This window comes from Camellia sinensis, chromosome 10, assembly GCF_055761805.1.
Source record: "Camellia sinensis isolate YWXY chromosome 10, ASM5576180v1, whole genome shotgun sequence".
Lineage (NCBI taxonomy): Eukaryota > Viridiplantae > Streptophyta > Magnoliopsida > Ericales > Theaceae > Camellia > Camellia sinensis.
In genome coordinates this window covers 106826838-106848517 of record NC_138970.1, presented here as the reverse complement: position 1 = coordinate 106848517, position 21680 = coordinate 106826838, and the positions used below count along the sequence as shown (strand labels likewise).

At 33.0% G+C, this 21680-nt stretch overlaps 1 protein-coding gene across 5 annotated transcripts; it reads right to left on the bottom strand.

Moving 5' to 3' along the window:
• Window positions 1–963: 963 nt before the first annotated feature.
• LOC114293430 (protein trichome birefringence-like 16) lies at window positions 964–11798 on the bottom strand. Of its 5 annotated transcripts, none has more exons than XM_028237490.2 (8): window positions 11522–11798; window positions 10461–10690; window positions 9916–9987; window positions 9683–9745; window positions 9355–9513; window positions 8570–8743; window positions 7954–8149; window positions 964–2239 (listed from the first exon to the last, which is right to left on the bottom strand). In XM_028237490.2, the coding sequence occupies exons 2-8, from the start codon at window positions 10612–10614 to the stop codon at window positions 1411–1413; spliced, it is 1647 nt and encodes a 548-aa protein (XP_028093291.2). In that variant the 5' UTR covers window positions 10615–10690; window positions 11522–11798; the 3' UTR covers window positions 964–1410. The 5 variants fall into 5 exon arrangements, with proteins under 5 accessions (XP_028093291.2, XP_028093289.2, XP_082748148.1 ...); XM_028237488.2 differs by having other exon boundaries at window positions 9683–9754; window positions 11522–11797; XM_082892022.1 differs by lacking the exon at window positions 11522–11798 and adding an exon at window positions 11230–11252 and having other exon boundaries at window positions 9683–9754.
• Window positions 11799–21680: the final 9882 nt, after the last annotated feature.

The window sequence follows — 21680 nt, the reverse complement described above, 5'->3', positions numbered from 1 at the left end:
ATTTTTCAAGTGTAGATCCTGATACAACGTCCAAGGATCAGCGAGTTATTTTGTTGTGATTTAGATATAGGCAGATTGTTGGCGAAATGCCCATGTATTGTAGAAAGAATGTATTTTTATTCATTATAGTTAATTATGCAATGACTTTCTATGTAAGCCTAAGGATATGTCTTTTAATAACATGTATTTGAGTAGAGTATTGCTACATCCACCGAATTTGGACTTGTTCAAATTGCCTGAATTCATGCATACCGATCGTCCAACCGGTCATCCGGACAGATGTCGGTTAACACATCGATAGGTAAGGGTAACAGTTGCAGTTGACAAAGGTGACGCCAATCGTTTAGGCAGTTGTCTGGGAGGTCATCTAGCCGAACGTTTGAATTATGTAATTCGGGCAACTCAAACGAGTTCAAATTCGGTGGATCAATCATTTTTCATTTAAGTATTTCATCATTCGTATAATAAGAGAGAGAATATTACTATTAAATCACTTGTACTCTTACTTCTGTATTTATATTATGTAATTGGACTTTAAAAAGGAATTAGTTATAAAATTAAGGGCGTTACACTGGCCGCACATACGGATCATCCCAAGGAAAAATCACAATGCTGCTATTAGTTTTGTAAAGAGACAAATGCTAACAGTGTAAGTTATAATTTTTCAAATTTTAGTATTAGATGTAAATCTCGAGAGGCGTAAGTGTATTTTAACCGAAAAAAAATTATGACTTTGCTTGCTTGTAACGAGGCACTTCAAGAATGAAATCATCCAATTACTAGCTAGACTAGACTCAATGTGATATAAATGATCCCATTTTACTTTTTAATCTCTTTTCATATAGATTGCAATTTCATCCATTTAGGAGCATTTCTCCATTAAACTTTCAGAATACTTAAAAACATAAAAAATAAACAGAATAAGATAAAATAATATATAAAATACGTCTAACAAAGAATAAATTAAAGGCATAAAATATGCATTATAATGAACGCATCAAATTCCCCCAAACCTAAACTTTGCTAGTCCTCAAAAAAACAAAAATAAAATAAAATAAAGAAAAATTCACTATAATTATGTTTAAAGTACAGAGCTAACTGGTATTTTTTTCAAATCTGAGGAAGGTGAGTATAATTTACACAAAGAGAATCTGTATAAGGGAGACCATAAGCAATCTGGCCACCTGACTCAATATACAAGAATCCTACCACAATTTATATATAATTTATTGCCGCTCTTTCCAAAAAGAATGTGAAAAGCTAACTCCAATGTCATCTTCCTCCACTGTGTGTCAATGAATGCACTCGTAAAAAAAGAATGTGAATCTGGCCAACTGGTAGTAGCTCTTTCATTCCAATTTCCATCCCTAGTGTTCTTTTCAAGGAACAGAGAGTTCTGTTGGTCGACTACTACAGCTGTGCGAAAAGGATTTCATTCCATGTATCTGGAACTCCAGGTAAGCACCAATGCAAGCAATCCTGGGCACCTGGCGTGGCTTTTATGCTGTATCGAGATATATGACCCTCGTCTCTCAGCTGAGACAAAGCTGTTATATCCAAGAGCTTAACCGATGTTCCCTTCACTGCCCTGGCAGCAAGATCATCGCTAGATTCCTCTTGTAAAACTTCCATTCCAGCAGCATTCGCACTGGTATTCTCACATGTACCTCCAGTGTCCCAATCTCCATTGAAGAAATGCCTTGGTGAAATAGACCGGTAAAATGCTTTTAATCCCGGATATCTTAGTAGTTGCGAGTTCACCCACTTGATGATGCTGTGAACTGTCAAGTTTCTGGCGCCTGGGATACCTGCAATTTTTCTATCAGTATTAGGAACACCCCCAACATACATCACCCAACAGTTAGCGTTGAGCTTCCCTCTATTCCAATGGTGCCCGGTATTGAGAACAAGGACATCAAATTTGTGAAGGTAATGGCGCAAAAATGCTGGTGGCCGATCAAGGTGCATGGCAACATCAGTCGAAAGGTTAGTTATATCAAGGGGCACCAAGTCACAGAGGCTTGCAGACCAATAATAAAGTACGGTAGTATTGGTGTTTGGGAACCGATAAGCCCATCCACCAGGACGAATGGCCCCACGACCTTTGACAAGACCATACTCCTCTCCAACATTTAAAACATCAGTCCTCTGCTCACCACCTGTTACCATGCACATTACTGACTGAAACTGCTGTCGTCCCAACGAATCCCCGACAAAAGCTAGAGTTTTATCCTTCATCCTGCATGCATCAGCACAAATAAGGAATGCATATGGTTCAGACAACAAGAAATTACATGAACAAAGTAATAAAAACATTTTGTGAACATTAAGGTCATGTTCATTTGGGTGGACCGAATAGATGGAATTAGCATTCCTAGGACTGTTAGTGGTGCAGGGGTATAAGAAACTTAAAGAAGACTAAGCATTTTTGGTTCTAGTTGGTTTAGGAAGTCTTCTAGGCCTCTATAAAGCCATGTAATGCTTATAATCAATAGAGTTGATATTTTATAAAAAAATTGAGAGCTTTGAGGGTTCTTTATGGATTGTGTGATGCAATCAAACCCTAGGTGTGATGTTTAAGGGATTCTAGAAGTGATTCATAGGCCTATCTTCTTCTTTCTTTTTCTTTTCTATTTCAATTTATTATTCTCAGATTCTATTTCAATTTATTATTCTCGGATTACTATTCACAACCCTCTAAAAGTGCACTATTCAACCTCAAAACCCTATCCAATCATCCCCAAATCAACCCTCCTCCCTTCCCTTATCTATTAGCCTTCAATTTAACCCTTTAAAACCTAAATTACTCACTGTTAAGGCCGTCAAATAACCTTTGTTTTAAAAATCCCTACTTGTCCTGCATCACTTTAGTATTAGAGCTTAAGGTTCAGCCATGATATTTTCACATTGTGGGAGATCCTATACAAGTGGATTGACTTGGGAAGAGGGTAAAGCGCTTCTTAGAGAAAAAATTTGTCTAAGGGATCTTCAAGATGATTTTCTTGATCAATTGAATGCTCTTGAGCAAGGTAACATGCGTGTGATTGATTATGCAAGAAAATATAAGGAGTTATTTATCAAATCTGAAGTTGTCAAAAGTGAACGGATGACTTTTGCTCATTTCAAAAGTGGATTGAGATTTCGAATTAAAAAAGAGATGTCTCATGTATATTTAGAAGATCTCGAAGATGCTATTGAAATTGCTATACAATTTGAATTTTTTTGTAAAAATTAAGGAGAAATCTACTGTTTTGAAGCTTATGTAGAATACAAAGGCTACCAAAGCTCCAAAACAAAGGGTTCAAGTGCCACAAATAGATGCTGAAAATTCACAACAAGATGCGCCAAAGCCAGATGTTGTTCTTAGGGATCAAAACCCTACACAGTTGAAGTTGCAAGATGAGGAATATGTTCAAAATCAGCTTAGAGAATGATTTCCAGATTATGAAGGATGAGAAGCCACCAATTGAAACTCCATTTATTGAACTTGAAAAGGCATAGGGTGAAATCAAATAAATTGTCATTCCTTATGCTCTTGAGAGTAATGAATTGAAAAGAGCAGTTGCTAGTTCAGAACATATAATACCTTTAGCGGTCATGACATTACAATTCGAGGTCTTTGATGAATGTGCTCCAATCATAATCAATGAAATGACCAATAGTGAATCAAAAGATGATCTTGTGCTAGGTAAAGAGGCTAAAAAGAATGAATTGAGGTTGTTGCCGAGAATATCGAAGAAAGTTTTATGAAAACTAATTTGGATAAATTCAAATATGTGTTTCCTATGTCAATTGACTTTGTTATTCTAGAAAAATTTAGTGACATGATTGAAAAGATCAATCTCTCATTATTATTATTATTATTATTTTTGCAATCTCCAAAGAATAAAAGGCGGCATCAACTTGAACATTTTAATCTGAAGCCATGGATCCAATTTCAAAACTTGTGGATTCTTATACTCCACTTCAAAACTCGAAGTCGAGTCTTTTCCAACCAAGGGAGAATGATACATAGTATAAGAAGTTCGAAGAATGCTAAATTCAGAGCAGTGATGATACTTGGACATTGATATGATTTCGTAGAGAAGCTGATAGAAATCTTCTATATTTATATTTCTAGTATTATTAGAGTCTTATTTTATTAGGTGTTCGGGCGATAAATCCATTTTTGAATTTTTCTTGCCCAAAGGTCCAGGCGCTACTTTATTGTGTTCATAAGGACAAGACACTGTGGAATAACCAAAGTACCCATTATCATTACGTATTGGCATTCCAACAAATTTATTTGTTGGATTCATTACCCCAAATCCAATGCCTCTCTCTACTCATCTCTCTCTCTCTCTCTCTCTCTCTCTCTCTCTCTAGAAACCACTAACATCCACAACCATAACCACTGATATCTACCACGCAGAATCTCTCTCGCATCACATTTCTCTCACTTAGATTTCAGATCCTTCACTCTTAGATCTCAGACCTCTCTGAGCGACCACGGCATTGAAGAGATGGAACCCTAGTGTTGTCTCTCTCATTCTCTTCTCTCTCATCACGATCACATCAACTGAAGTGTTCTTCGAAGAATGTTTTGATGGTACGTCCAATCTCTCTCTAGGTCGTTTTCTCGGCTTTGACGGTGCATCGTTCTCCAGCGCAGTTTTCAACCTCTTCACCACCATCGTTGGCGCCGGAATCATGGCCCTCCCGGCCACTCTGAAGCAATTAGGGATGATCCTAGGACTTATCGTCATCGTTCTCGGTGCGATGCTGACAGAGGTTTCGATCAATGTGAAATTGAGGTTCAGGAGAGCTTCCAAAGCGTTCTCTTACATGGGACTTGTCGACGATGAGTTCGGCGGCGCACTTGTGCCTGTATCGTCATCAACAATCTCCAACACACTCGTCGTCTACATGATCATCATTGGTACAATCCATTGACCTCTCTTTCAATTGTTATTAGTTTCAATTTAGGAAATCAAATTTTTTTTTTTGTCCTCTCTCTCTATCTCACTTGTCATATTATATTATATCCAAGATCTGGTTCTCATTTGTCATTTGTTTCGGTACATTGATGAAATCTGGAACCACAAATCTCCTTTGTTGCATTTTGATCTCGGTGTCGTAGTGATTTTTGCTGAAGTTTCGACCCCTCAACTATTCGACAAAATGTGTCAATGGAGATTTATGTGATTTTTTTTTTCTCTCTCTATCTGTATCTTTTTTTTTGCCTTTCTCTTTCTTGACTCAGATACGTTGTTATTATTGATGATGCCTACGAAGATGAGTTCATTTTGTACAAATAATGGATCATTCATGTGCATTGGTGTGTGTTTAAGAATGAATATTTTCAACAAATAATAGATAATGGAGTTTTTTTGTTTGTTGTTGTTGTTGATGATGATGAAATAGATTGCAACAGATAGGGAGGGAAAAAAGAAAGATTTTAACATATAGGGAAAAAAAATTGAACAGATTGGGTTTGGCTTGGTATTGCAACAGATAGGGGTTGGTTTGCATCTATATTTCGACAGATAGGATTTGCTTTGACTTGTTATTTCAACAGATAAAAAAACAACGCCCAATTAGTGCACATTAATGTGTGTTTGGGAGGGAAAAGATTGAGTACACACCTAACCTTTAGCATAATGCACAAAGTGGTGGCCCCAAGACTTGAAACCATAACCTTAAGGTTATTAGGCCAAGTCTTAACCATTGAACCAATGGTCACCCCTAACCATTGAACCAACAGATAGGGAAAAAAAATGAACATATAATAAAATTTAGACAAATAGACAAAATTTGAATAGATAGAGATAGAAACTCACAAAATTTGAATAGATATGGAAAAATTGAATAGATAGATAAAAATTTGAACAGATAGAAAAATTTTTTTGAACAAATAGTCAACAGATAAAAAAAAGTCAATAGATAAATTAAGAGGTAAATCAGAAACAAAACGTCCTCTAAAACCAATGAATGGACTTTTCATCAAACTATTTCACAAAGGGTGGATTTCTCACAAACAAAATTATCCACTGGACTTAATAATGCCTTATACCCTCCTTAGATTGGATTTATCATAAATTTTTTCTATTTTATTATTATTTTTATGTTTTCTAGGATTTTTAAGGTTAGGGGTATTTTGGTAATTTACATTTGCTGACATGGATCGTATGGGTTGCTCATGGGTCGTCTTGTGGGTCAAGTTATTTAATTAATCTTTGTTTTTGTATCTTATTTGGTCTTAAATTAGTTTTAGAAATCAAAGATATTTTAGTATTTTTCTTTTTTTGTTCTAGTTGGTTTAGGAAGTCTCCTAGTCCTATATAAAGCCATGTAATGCTTATAGTCAATCGAGTTGATATTTTATAAAAAATTGAGAGCTTTGAAGTTTCTTTATGGATTGTGTGATGCAATCAAACCCTAGTGTGATGCCTAAGGGAATCTAGGAGTGATTCCTAGGCTTATCTTCTTCTTTCTTTTTCTTTTCTATTTCAATTTATTATTCTCAAATTACTATTCACAACCCTCTAATGACGAAGAGTATAAGAAGCTCAAGGAAGGCTAAATTTTGAGAAATGATACTTGGACATTGGCATGATTTCATAGAGAAACTGATAGAAATCTTCTATAATTATGTTTCTACTATTATTAGAGTCTTATTTTATTATTATTTTTTTTATATATTTTTAGGATTTTTAAGGTTAAGGGTATTTTGGTAGTTTTTTATTTGTTGACATGGATCGTATGGGTCGCTCATGGGTTGTCTTGTGGGTCAAGTTATTTAATTAGTCTTCGTTTTTGTTTCTTATTTGGTCTTAAATTAGTTTTAGAAATCAAAAATATTTTAATAGTTTCCTTTTTTTATTCTAGTTGGTTTAGGAAGGCTCCTAATCCTATATAAAGCCATATAATGCTCATAATCAACAGAGTTGATATTTTATAAAAAAAAATTGAGAGCTTTGAGGTTTCTTCATAGATTTTGTGATGCAATCAAACCCTAGGTGTGATGCTTTTGGAATCTGAGTGTGATGCCTAGACCTATCTTCTTCTCTTCTTTCTTCTTCATTCCCTCTTGTATTTTCTGCACTTTTTTACAGCCCAAACACTGTTCACAGATACTGTCCACAGTCCCTAAACAGTGCCAAAATCTCATCTTTTCATACTTAAACTCTTACCCATTTATTACCCTAAACAAACCCTACTTGTCCCCTATACTTTTATTACAATTTCAGCCATAAAATCAAATTAAATCAGCCCCAAAAGCCCAGATTTGCTACTGTTCCTAATCGTCCTGCATCAGTTAGTCTTGGGGTTAATCCCTTTGAATTGTGTATCGTATCCCATGATTGGCTGGGATTATGAGAAAGAAATTGACAAAATCCTATATATTTTGCAATTTAACTAATTAGGGGAGCCCCTCTTTAGCGCTCCATTTTGTATCCCACCCCCCTATTCAGATTCAATATTCCCCCATAAAAGGGATACCATGTCCAGATGGACATTTGGTCCAAATCTCAATTTTCTTAGCCAAATATCAGATTATGCATTTTGTAGGATTATTAGTCCAATCCCATGGCCACGTCCATCCAAACAAACATGGCCAATGAGCAAACAAGCTGGCTCAACAAAGTCTTTGGTCAATAATTGAGAAAGACACAAGTACCCAAGTGGCAGCGATAAGGAACTAGCTCACAGTTAAGAGCGAGCTCAGTAAGCAACCACTTTTCTTATCTAGCTATGTGCAGATACCATTTATCGGTCAGGTCAGCCTGGCTAATACCTTAAATGAATCCAAACCATCTTTAAGTTGTTTGAAGTAGTGAGCAATCAAACCCAACACGAAATTTAAAATATTTAAATTTAATTTAAGCCTATAGATAGGCTGGATCTACTGTGCCATGAACTATAACACCAATAAAATGACAACATGGAAATTTGACCAAAGTTGGAAATTACCTACTAAGGAATTTTGAGCCTGTAAAATCTTCCATTTTGCAATCTTTAGGTTGCCACCGTAATTTCTCATACTGGAAATCCTGGCGCTGTGTCAGGCGGCATGACCACATTGATGACAGCCATTGTTTACAGCCAAATCCAGAATACAAAGGTCGACTATCATCTGTGACCCATTTTCCTTTGGCATAGCTACAGGCTGAAGCAAGAATAAAATTATGGGAGTCACAGGAAAGGTATACAAATATTTACACATATATTGAAACAACTACATGGTTTAAGAAATGATAGACAAGTATGGAAGAACAGATAAGAGAACAATTGTGTATGTGAAAAAAGTATGATCAGGCACGCCCACGAAATTGAAGTAGCCCAAATTCGCGCCAAAAAGACAAACCACTAAGTCCCTGTTATACTTGTTTCGACAACTAATCAAAAGAAAATTGCTCAACTCAGGGAATTTAACTTTGTATCTCAAGGTGCCCCATCGATTAAATAATTTGAATTTCATGAGCACATTACAAATTTCCCCTACATAAAACACACCTACAACAGAAAAGCCCTGAGTAGCTTAGGTTCTCTTATTGAGTTTTCCCAGTGCAAAATGGCAGTATTCTACCTTGTTTTTCCACATGAGACGTCAAATTGTTATTGTCTTCTCCTCTAACGGAAGAATCTGTCCTCACAGAACTCGATGGTGCCACTAGATTCTTCTTTTCTCCTTGTTTTGAACTATTCTTTTGTTTTGAAACTTGTTCAACATCTGAGATTTCTTTCGTACTTGGGGAAATTTCTGCACCACCACCATGGGGGAAAACATTTTAAAGGTCAGAACATGAGAAGCTTTACAGATTTAAACACCAATTTCAAACTTCAAGTACAAATTACACTAAAAACAAATTATATATTGTACTATGAAGCAGAAATCATCTTTTGGCAAACACAAGTGAAGCTGATCTGAAGAATACAAAAGCTTGATACATAAGAAACATGGGAACAATAGATACACAACCTACACCGCAACGTTATATTCCAGGATTCCATATATGCAAAATTTAACATACAAATAATCATTGGGCACCAAATCTCTTCAACATGTTCAGATTTTTAAATAAAAATTCCCCTTTCAGCTGTCTGTTTCTTCTTCAAATATTACAAAAGCTGACGTCGCAAAATCTCTTCTAATTTCATAATCACATAAGCCTCATTGTAAATTACTCATGAACATGAAGTAACGACAGTTACTGAAAAATGAAACAAGGGTATTTTTATTTAAAATGATGGACGAGAATTTCCACATTAGTTTAGAAGAATGATAAGTGATTACAGCAATCCATGAAGTATATAACACAGATATCACCAGAAAGAGCAAGTTCCTCTGGTCATACTAAAGCAAAATCCTACCATGTTCTTTGTCCAGAAGAGTGGTTAAATTTGTATTCCCTTCCTCCACCGCAGAAGAGCTTGTGTTAGTGGCATTCACTACTGCTATATCCACTCCTTTTTCCGATTGTTCTAAAATGTTTTCTCCTACTGAAACTTGCTGCTCTTTTATTTTATCATCTGGCATTGGTATAAAGTACAGATAGATTAGTAACACTTTATAATCTTACCACAACTTAATAAAGAAAAAATATATCAGGCTGCAACAACTACTAGGTGAAACTACTAATAAGAACTAAATAACAAAACAGTTATTAAAAAGCATTCACTAGTGCTACTAAATCCACACCTTTTTCCAATTGATCTGAAATGTTTTCTCCTACTGAAACTTGCTTCTCTTTTATTTTGTCATCTGGTATCACTATATAGTATGGATAGATGAGTAACATTTTATAATCTTACCACAACTTAATAAAGAAAAAATATATGAGGCTGCAACAACTACTTGGCAAAACTAGTAACAAGAACTAAATGGAGAAAATATATGTTAAAAAGCATTCACTAGTGCTACTAAATCTACACCTTTTTCCGATTGTTCTGAAATGTCTCCTCCTACTGAAACTTGCTTCTCTTCTATTTTATCATCTGGTATCACTATAAAGTACAGATAGATTAGTAGCATTTTATAATCTTTCCACAACTTCATAAAGCAAAAATATATTAACAACTACTTGGAGAAACTAGTAACAAGAACTAAATGAAAAAATATATATATTAAAAAAAAATCTGTAGTAAATACAACCACGCTGATCTGATGATCTTAACAAATTGGTAATAAAAAAGGACAAGTAGAGATCCAATTGGCACGAAAAACTCAGAATTTCAACAACTGCTGATCATTGACGGGATCCAGCAGAGCAGACTAATGGATGACCACAGTAATATATTCATCAAATTTCAACATGCTACCTTTTGCCTTCAACAAGAGTATCTATCAAGCAAGTTTTAACATCCCAGTTAACATTTTAACCATTTGAAAAGGGTCATCCTATAAATTGGCAATCTTTAATAAGGACTTAAAAAATAATAAATGCTAAATAAAACAGAGATAATATCTAGAGGAAAACCTGCAGACAGCCGCATAACATGATCCTGAGGCGGAAGAATGGTGGTGAGAAATGGGGTTTTCTCCCATGCCCATAAAACAACGGTTCCACAGACAAGAGTAATGAGGATGAGATAGACATGATTATTCCTCAGTCCGTAAAAGATTGCTTTCATCCTTAAAACTTCAAATATACAGTCTCAAATTCATCTAGACATTCATCAAAGGGATTGTGTTTCTTCAGATCAATATCTGTAAACCATTGAAACGACAAGGCTAAGGCATAACAATATAAAAACAATTTCTAACATCTGATTATCAGAATCTCAGTTAGCTCTTGATGCACACCCAAATTTTTTTTCACATACAAATACAACACAAGTGGTTTATTGGTAACAAAATCATTTTTATTTATTGTCATGATGATGTTTGCATGCTAAATGTGCAGGATAGAGGTAGCAGATATAAAGACAAGTCACCGCTTCTCAATTAAAAAAAGAAAAGGACTCAACCCATCGAGATGATATAACGAGCCCATCATTGAATCACTTTTTGTTGTCTAAGCATATTGGGGGTGGGGTGATGGCAATCAAGGGTTTGAAGCATAAATGAGGAAATATATGATTAGGTTACCAAGATGAATAGTACTAAAAATGAAAAATCATTTATGAACTTGAGCTGGAAAAGGATTTATTCATTTCATCAGTTCAATAAAGCTGATTATATAATACCCAATTAGAACACCAAACACTTATAAAAGTTATTATGAATTCACAAGGATCGACATTTACCAAACTTGTAAGTCCACAGTAACAGCACTTTCAAATCACTTCGAGTTAACTAGAATTTCTAAGAGACTTTCTTAGACTCGTAGCTGGAATTACCAAACTTGTAAGTCCACAGTAACAGCACTTTCAAATCACTTCGAGTTAACTAGAATTTCTAAGAGACTTTCTTAGACTAGTAGCTGGAATTAGCAAATTATAGACATAATTAAGAAAAGAAAAATAATCATATTCGAAGCATTAATTATACACATGTATGTGATAAATGGGTTGTAGATGTATCTGCGGAGAGACGAACCTGTAAATTGAGCCTCCAAAAAGCTTGGATCTCTGGAAAATGATTGAATCATGTGCCTATAATTGTGTTGTGGTGATGAGTAAATTATGAAGCATGTGTGTGTGTGGGAGAGAGAGAGAGAGAGAGAGGTGTTCGTGTTGTCTGACGGTGGCGGACTTACAGTAACAGCCACCGTACGGAGGAGTTGAAGGTGGGCGTCAGCAAAGAATTCGTAAAATCCGAAATTCAGTCTACTCCGTTTGGATTGCTTTTTTTAATCGGTGGTTTAGTTTCGGATTGAAAGAATTAAAAATTTATAGTCCATATCTTCTCATATGGTATATTTTTTTATTTCATATAAAATTTAAACTTAAATATAAACTCGCATAATATTTTTTTTTTATTAAATCAGTTTTTTTGTAATTGTTTAAATTTTAAAATAATATGTCATTATTATAGAAAGACGTGTTATTACTGTAGAATTAATATAGCGTTATATTTATGTTTTTATGAAATTAAAGTGTTATTTATATTTTTTTTGTTATTTAATTATGTGAATTCGTACTCTTAAATCAATTTAATCCGTGTTTAAATAAATTAGTTCTATGATTTAAACAAATTGAATTAATCCTAATTTTTTAAGAATTATAAATAACAAATTGATTATGATTTTATTCTAATCAGTTCAATTCGAGTCATGCTCACTCTTAGTGGGCACAGGAGGAAATCACGGAGAAGGAAAAATGGACGTTTGCGGAGAAGATAGCAACGGAGGGATGACGTCTCCGTCCATGAGTAAACTATCTAAATTTGTGAGGTGAGAAATGCATATGGGTTTGGTTTTCATTAATGAGGTTACGTGAAGGAAAAATGGACGTTTGCGGAGAAGAGAGCGACGAAGGGATGACGTCTCCGTCCATGAGTAAACTATCCAAATTTGTGAGGTTAGAAATGCATATGGGTTGGTTTTCATTAATGAGGTTACGCGTGGTAAACGAAGGGTCGGTGGCATTGTGATTAAGGTTTGAAATTTAATTTCTAAGGTCATATGTTTAATTTTTTTTTTCTTGAATTAATCTTTTGGATAAAGTATTGTTGGTTAGGAGGTTGGACCTTAAGTTATCTAATCAGTATTTGGTGTAGGTTCAATGCTCCCCCACTCTACAAAGCATTGTTGGTTAGGAGGTTGGACCTCAAGTTGTCTAATCAGTACTTGGTATAGGTTCAATGCAGGAGGTTGGATCTCAAGTTGTCTAATCAGCACTTGGTGTAGGTTCAATGCTCCCCCGCTCTGCGAGTCTTGACTTAAGCGGAGCTTGTCTTGGGAGGTCGGGGCAAGTTCCCAAGTTATAGTCTCCTCACTCGGAACGGCTAACATGACACCTTGATGATCTCTACAAGGAGCGTTGCCTTAGACCTGCGGGAGGGCAGGGAGAATTTTCCTGTAACAAAAAAAAAAAAAAAAAGGTTACGTGTGGTAGAGTTTTTTAAATATGATTTGAGAATAAAGTTATATTTTGAATTTGTGAGTTTTGAAATTATGATTTAAGTGTGAAATTTGTTTAGTGAATGAGTTTTGAATTGAGTAGGAATTTTTGATGTAGCATATACAAAAACTTACAACTCATAACCAAATACACAATTTAAAATTTTATTCAAAGCTCATACAAATTTTAAAAATTTCAGAAAATATTTTTTATTAAATATATAAAAATTAACATATGTCAATTATAAAAAAATAAAAATAAATATACAATGTTCCGATCAACCGGTCGGTCAACTGGTTAGACGACCGGTAGGACGTCCGCTAGTGTGTAATCGAATAAATAAATAATAATATTATCACAATAATAAAAAAAATACACATAATTATTTAAGTGGTAATAACTTTTATTATTAAATGCAGAATCAGAGATTAATTCAAGGCCAAACTTCAAATATTAAAAAAACAAAGAAAGAGAAACTTATGAGTTGCTACCCACCATTAATAATAAGAAAAATGATTCGTAACTCGAAATTCTTTCGGCTCGAATGACCCGACTTGGGCAAAAAAAAAAAATTTCTTTTTTTTTTTCTTTCTTTCAAACACAAACAGAGGGAAAAGAGGGGGGAGAGAGAGAGAGAGGAGAGGAGAGGAGAGAAGAGGAAGAGAGAAGAGGCGATAGAGAAGAAGGAGAAAAGATGATCAACGGTGATAGCGGCGGATCCAGTGGGTATCACCGATGTCCTCTTTCAGACTCTATTTTCCCTTTCTTTTTTTTTTTTCTTTTTTTTTTTAAAGTAGATCTGGATCTGGAAAAACAAAAAAAAAAACAAAAAAACAAAAAATTGTTTATGATGATAATGATGATGATGTTGTTGATGATGATGATGTCGATGAAGAGGTTGTTGATGAAGATGTTCCTCTTTCAGACTCCGTTTTTTTTTTCTAAGCAGATCTGGATCTTAAAAAATAAAAAAATTGTTGATGATGATGATGTTGATGAAGAGATTGTTGTTGATGAAGATGTTCCTCTTTCAGACTATGTTTTTTTTTTTTTCTTTTCTAAGTAGATTTGGATTTTAAAAAAAAAAAAAATTGTTGATGAAGATGTTGTTATTGATGATGATGAAGATGTTGATGAAGTTGTTGTTGATGATGATGATGTGTTGATGAAGATGTTGTCCAGCTCCCTCTTTGTGTTCTCCAACTCCAGCTCCCTCTTCTCTCTTCTTCTTCTTCTTCACTTTCATGTTCTTTATCTTCAGAAAAATGAAAAAAAAAAAAAAAAAAAAACACTAAAACGTCATCATTTTAGACACGGATCATTCAAACCGCATAATTTTTGAGTTATAAAAAGGGTTAAAATAAAAAAAAAAGTCTAGCACTCCCAGTGGGGATTACTGTGGGTCGTTTTTCATTAGCCCAAAAACTGTTTCCCTTTTCTTTTTTTTTTCTTTTTTTTTTTCAATCAATAGAGGGGTGACACTTCACTGGGGGTTGTCAGTGGGGGTCACCCCACTAGGAGTCTGTAGCATGGCCCTTAAAATAATAAAGGGGGTCGATTTTGCTTCTGTCGTTAAACATGTGGTCGATTCTGCCAATGAGTTGTCAACAATCTAGATCCTTCATCTACTGTAAGGCCATGTTTGTTTGGGCGGACTGGATTAGCATTCCCATGACTAATAGTCTTAGAATTACGAATCCGTTGGATTATGTATCCTATCTTAACTAATAGTTAAGTTTAAAATAATTAGTTCCTACTTCAATTGTTTAACCAAATATCGGATTAATAATTTTATTGGACTATTAGTTCAATCCCAAACTCATATCCACCCAAACAAACATGGCCTAAATGTCACAACACTCAAACGGTTCCTTTCTTACGGAATAATACTCCAGTCGTACAATTTTCTATAACAATTGTTTGCTTGCTCCTTTTAAATGTACTCTCACAAAATGTATTAAAAATTAGGCCAGTGAGAGAACTAAAAAAGAAATTAGGTGGATGGGTTACCGGTTCAACCGTCGGATTGAATTGAAATCGAACCGTGACGTAATAAATATATTAAAATTATATTTAAATAAAAATATAAGTAATAAAATTATAAATTAAAAATATTAAATTATCTTAAATATTTGTCCTAATATTTTTTTTACTGAAAAATATAATAATATATTTTAAAATATTATTAATTTTAATTTTGGAAGAGGTAATCAAATATTTAATATTCTCTCCATATGATTTTAATTCAAATAATTTGATTGAAAGAAGAGCAAAAATTTTGAAGGGATATTAAAATTTCAATATTCCCTCCAATACATTTGATTGAATCTTACATGAATTTTTTGAGTTTTTTTGAAAGAATTTTTTTCTTATAAATAGGTGAAAACTTTCACAATAATTTCATTAAGCTCTTAATGAGATTCCTCACAAGAGGAGACCCTTAAAAGAGAGTTTCAAATTAAAATTTTCTAATATTCTTATATATATATATATATATATATAAAGAAAGAGTTCAAAACCTTGCTTTCACGCTCTTTCTTCTGTGTCTTTCATACATCTTCGTTTTGTTTAGTTTTAAAATCATAATTTAAGTATAAAATTATAATTTAAGTATTAAAATGTAAGTTAATTTGAAAAGAACTTTTTTTTTTTGGTTATAAATTTTAAAAAGAGTTTTAAGTTTCAAATTTTAAATTTTGAAAAAAAGTTGAAATTTCAAAAAGAATTTTGAGTTATATTTTGAGTTTTAAGTTTATAAATTTTGAAATTTTTTAGATTTATTTTTTTAATATTAAAAAATGTTTAAAAAATTTTATTTTTTATTTTAAATATTTTTTAATTTTAAATATTTTATTTTATTTTTTTAATATTTTAAACTCAAAGCACAACTGCACACTCAAATCATAACCAAATACATATTTCAAAACTCAATTCAAAAACTATTTTTAAAATCAATAACCAAACACATAATTCAAAACTCAATTCAAAAATTATTTTCAAAACTCATAACCAAATTTTTTTCAAAACTTTTTTCAAAATTCTCTTAAAAAAATAATTTAAAAATAATTTTTATTTTGTTCTTTAAAATTAATTTTTATTTTATATTTTTTTTTGAAAATATATTTTTGTTTATTTTTATTTTAAAAAATATATTTTTTGTTATTTTTTAAGTATTGGCTAAATAATTTGTTATGATTTAGATATATATACTATTCAATTTTTTTGGATAAATTACAAATACACTCCTGAGGTTTACTTAAATTACAAATTACCCCTTGTGGTTCTAGAAATTATATTATGCCTCTTAAGATTTCTAATTTCATAACAAATAAATCTTTTTATTAATAAATTATCAAGTGATTTAACAGTTTTTAATAATGTTACAATTTTATTTCAGTATGTAATTTAGATAATTTTATTATGGTTTAAGTGAACTGTTAAAAATTTTATATTTTCAATTAATTCTGTTGAATAAAAAATTCTGACAGGACGTATTTGTAATTTTCCAAATCATAGGGGGCAATTTGTATTTTGACAACTTTTTTTTTTTAATTTTAAAAAATTAAATATTTAAAAAAAAGTAAAAACAATTTTAAAAAAAATTGAAAACATTAAAAAATTAAAAATATATGTATAAAATAAAATAAAATATTAAAAATCAAAATTATATATTTAAAATAAAAATATTTTTTTTTAAATTTTAAATATTTTTAAAAAATACAACTCAAATATTTGAAAAATATAGCGCACAATTGTATCAAGTATAGTACACATTAAAAAAATACAACTTAAAACTCTTTTCAAAACTCATAACCAAACAAATTTTCTATTTTCAAAATTCAACTCAAAACTCATAACTCAAAATACAACTACACACGTAAATCATAATTTTAAAAAACAAAATAAAAAAAATATTTTTTTGAATTTTTTTGGTAAAATAGAGTTTTGAAAAAAGTTTGGTTATGGGTATTAAAAATAATTTTTTAATTGAATTTTGAGTTTTGTGTTTGATTATGAATTTTGAATTTTTTTTTTAGAATTACAATTTGAAATTTTTATCATAACCAAACAAATGAAATTTTTTCATTTGAGTGATGACCCTTTTTTAATTCGTTTAATTCAACTTCTTTTAATTTCAGTATTTTTTTAAAAATTATATTAAAATATTTTATTTTTTAAATTATTCTCAACTAAATGATCTTAAAAATAAAAAAAACAAATAAATAATTCATTAGAAACAAAATTAAGTAAATTTTGTAAATACAATCCTTAGAGGTTGTCTTATCATCTTTCATGAATGTTTTTTTTCATGATTGTCTGTTCAAAATGGATTTAAAATGTAAAATAAATAAATAATAAATAATAAGAAATAAGGCACAATTAAAAAAAAAAAACAAAATTCACTATTGACGAAAATGTATTTATAAAAGTCAACTTACAAGTTCGAGCTAAAAGAATTCAAGAGGTCCAGTCCAATATGTGGGATCCATTACGAGCCTTTACTCTGATGATAATGATTTATTTTATACATTCTTGTATGTAGATTATTTATGAGAAAATTATATTGATCCATAATTATAACAACATAATTTTATTATATTTTGTTAAAAAAATAATATTTTACTTTTAAAATCATATTTTTGATTTTTTAATTTTAAAATCATATTTTGTTTTTTATTTGTGAAGATAAGGATAATAAAATTATTTAGTTATGATTATTAAATCAATTTGATTTTTGCAATTGATAATTTGTACATATTAGAAGGACTAAAATGATTGGAGTGGCATCGTGGGGAACCCTACAGGTAAACTAGGCACTTAGTGATTATTTAACATTCCTTTGTGGTCGGGTCGAGTTGGTTTTACCACTGAACCGTCACTCGAACCGACCTCGTCGGTTTACAGAAGTGGTCATCCGATTTCGACCCAAATATTGCTCGAAACCGTACACATCGGGTGCTCGTTTTAGCGGGCAGTTTTTGGTCGGCTAATCTTCCATTCATTGCTTCAATTCCATAGCTTTTGTCCCTTCATTTCTCACACAAATCACAAAAACATACATATATGCAACATAACACAATCACAGTAGCATATTATACAAATCTCAGAAACAACAAACTCTCTCTCACACACACTAGAAAGAATGAAATAAAAATTGAAAATAGAGAGAAGATACAAATCTTTCTGCCATGGCACAATGTCACCATTATCTCTATTATACATCACCGCCATGTACGATTCTTGATCTTCCGCCAAAAGGGTTTGGGTTTCGGTAGATCAAAGACTTGAAGTTGATGATGGCTTTTGGGTTCGATTGGTAGATTAGAGAGAGAGGGAGATGAAACTGTAAGAGAGAGAGAGAGTTCAATGGCTTCTGAGTTTTGGGTGTGGTACATCTCAAACTTGAGAGAGAAGAAGATAGTAGATGAGAGGGTGAGAGAGATAGAGACGAACATGATGGCTTAGATCAAAAACTCCACTATCTACTGTGTAACCCACTGCACTTATACATATAAAAAAATTGAAAGAGAAAAAGGGAGAGACGAGAGAGAGAAGCTGGGGTTGAAACTTGAAAGGGAAAGAGGGGGATATGAAAGGTTGAGTTGAGAGGGAGAGAAATGAAAGAGAGGGAAGACAAAAAGGTTAGAGAGCAGGTGGATACAATAATGAAGCCTGAATATTCAAAATAAAATAATAAAAGGCTTGTGTTGGGAAAGTAAATGCTGGAACATAGTCAAACTTTGAAAACAGAACTCACTATTTTAAATATAAAGTTACAGGTGTAGTTTGTATAATAATAGGTTGGTCGGATCGGTTTAAATGATTTTTATATAAGAAGCCCGATATTCGACCGAAATCTGAACAAATTTTCTAAATTTAAACTGCTGCCGACCATGAGATTTTCGAAACCGCCCATACTTGGGTCGGTTCGGACGGTTTGGTTTGGATTTGTCGGGTGATTCGGATCCATGAACGCCCATAGTGTTAAGTTTACAAGTTCAAATACTGTAGAGAATAGTTTGATACTTTTTTATATTGTTGTTTCTCCTATTAACAATTAACAAACTAGGGGTGACTATCTACTCACTGGCCCATCCTACTCTTCCAACCCAGCTCGATATTTTTAGAGTTTGAAAATATCATTTTACCCATGAGGTCGGGTTGAGTTAAAATTTTGTGTCCATTTAATATTTGGATTAGGCTTGAAATAAAGATTTCTTTCCTAGCCTGGCCTGGCCCGCTTATTTATAAATATTAATTTTATATTATTTTAATTATAAAATAAAATAAAATAAATATAAAAGACAAAAAAACATATATATTTCCTTTTAGGGTTTAAATTAAAATATTTATTAAAATTCATATTTATTTTACTATTGAATTTTGGGAAAATTGGTCTAAGGTCCTTCTCTCAATTTTAGTAATGGAAGAGATCCACAATATTATTTTGTGATGTGTAAAATCCCTCAACCCCACACCTTTATATCACAGAGAAATTTGACTCTCACAACCATGGCACTCAATCTCCGACAAAAATAGATTGGTATTTCTCTCAACAAGAACAATACAGGGAGGGAGCCATAAAAGGTGGAGATTGGTAATCCATGGCGAGCGTGGGCATCATCCTCTGCAACTACCCAGCAACCACTACTCACACTCTCCATTTTCGAACCCCCAAATCAACATTAACCCCACTCCAACAACTTGTATTCAACTCTCCCTCCATATTCATATCGCTTCGGAAGATGACCGGAGGCTTGTCTGTGGTGACCGGAGCAGGTCTCGGCATTGGCACCTACATTTTTGCATTCGTCCTCCCCCTCTCTCTCTCTCCTCGTCGCCACTGTCTTCACTGCCTCTCGAATCGCCGATAAGCTCGATCGCGATTTCCTACAAGAGGTTTTTTTATTTTTTTTCTTCTTCTTCCTCCTACCCATTTCATATCATTTTTTTTGTGTGTGTTTGTTTCAACAATTAGAATGTTCTACTTGGTTTTTTTGTTAACTGGTTCAAATAAATTTTGAATACTTTGGTTGATTTAATGGCCAATTGACGAGTGTTTCTATGTTGTTGATTTAATGGTCATCAGTTTGTGCCCTTTGCAGAACAGAGGATGAATCTTTAAATCACATAATGTTACATTGCTCATTTGTTTGGAAACTCTGGTCTAGCATCATCAAATGGTGGGGAGTGCAATGGGCTATACTAGGTATAGTGGAAAGCTTGCTTCATTGGTGGAGTGGATGGAAGTTTAAAAAAGGGGAACTGGAAAATGGAAAGCTATACCAGCAACAACTTTTTGGTCTGTGTGGAAATACAAAAATGAAGTTATTTTCAATGAGGTCCAGCCCAATCTTAAAGAACTTTGCGACCTCATCAAGGTAAGAGTGGCCATGTGGATGAAGTCAAATCTGGTGGGAAGAGATTATTTAATTAACCAGTTTGTATCAAATTTGGAGAGTGGGAAGTCTAGAGAAATTTGGAGAGAATTTCTCTGGAGAATGGGATGTCCAGAGAAATTTGGAAAAAATTTCTCTAGAGAGTGGGATGTCCAGAGAAATTTCGAGAGAATTTCTTTAGGCCACTGTAATGGTGAATTTCTCTGGTTTGAACCAGAATATCTAGCATTGTATGCACCTTAGAACCATACAAAGCCTACAAACATAATGACTCTTGTACTTAGCTTATAGAAACCATATATTGTAATAAGCAGGGCACATTTGGCTGCTATAGATTCTTCTTACCAAAACATGTATGGAAATACACTGAAAAGGTAATTTGTTCTTAATGTCGTCACCATCTCTTTTTATTGGAAATTCTTGTTATGATTTTTAACAAATTGAGATAATTATAGGCTGTAACGAATGAAACTTCAGGGGAATTTGAGCTTGCCCTTTTGACAATCGTACAATGTGCACATAATCCTGCAAAGTACTTTGCAAAGGTATTCATCCAATCTTAATTTTTTCTTTTCTTATTAATGTAATTAGGACTTCTTAGGATGCATATATATTTGGCTGTATGTAATAGTTTTAAGGACTAGACTATCATTGGTGTCCTGAACAACTGATTTTTAAGATATTGACTTGGGATTGTGACTTCCCAATTTCTTTGTTCTTCAACAATACTTCTATGCAATGCCAATAGTGGATAATTGTCACACCTCAAATCCGGGCATGACCGGCCGTGGCCCACAGGGACTTAGCCCAAGGCACACGTAAGCCTAAACATGAACCCAAAACCACAAAGAATAAATATGATGATAGCCCAGAAATAAATAAATCAAAACTCAATCCAGTGACATGCCACAATTGAAAAACAAGTCATAACCAACTTCTTAAAAATATATATATACTAAATGGGACACAAATCGCCCATAACATAAAATAATTCTAAATAAAACTCAACCACAATGTATGCATAAAACTCGACAAAGCAACCTAAATGAAATTAAATAAATTCCCTAGAGGTCCATGCAATTGAGTCCCCGCTATGCCATGAGTCCACTCTAAGTCCTTCTAACACCTGGAAATGGTAAACAACTAAGTCAGTTGATAGCTCAGTGAGTAGCAACATGGATAGTAAATACAGTTTTGAAACACATGGTTCAATTCCAAAATAAGATATATATCACAGAAACTAGATTGGCATACAGTTTGGTAAATACAATCTGTTTCAAAAAAGAAGATTCC

Excerpts from the sequence above, each read along its gene's own strand:
- LOC114293430 (XM_028237488.2), bottom strand. The coding sequence starts at position 10,614 with ATGAAAGCAATCTTTTACGGACTGAGGAATAATCATGTCTATCTCATC. Across the intron at positions 9,988-10,460 it reads TGTTATGCGGCTGTCTGCAG|TGATACCAGATGATAAAATA; the intron begins GTTTTCCTCTAG and ends TGTACTTTATAG. Across the intron at positions 9,755-9,915 it reads TTCAGAACAATCGGAAAAAG|TGATACCAGATGACAAAATA; the intron begins GTGTAGATTTAG and ends CATACTATATAG.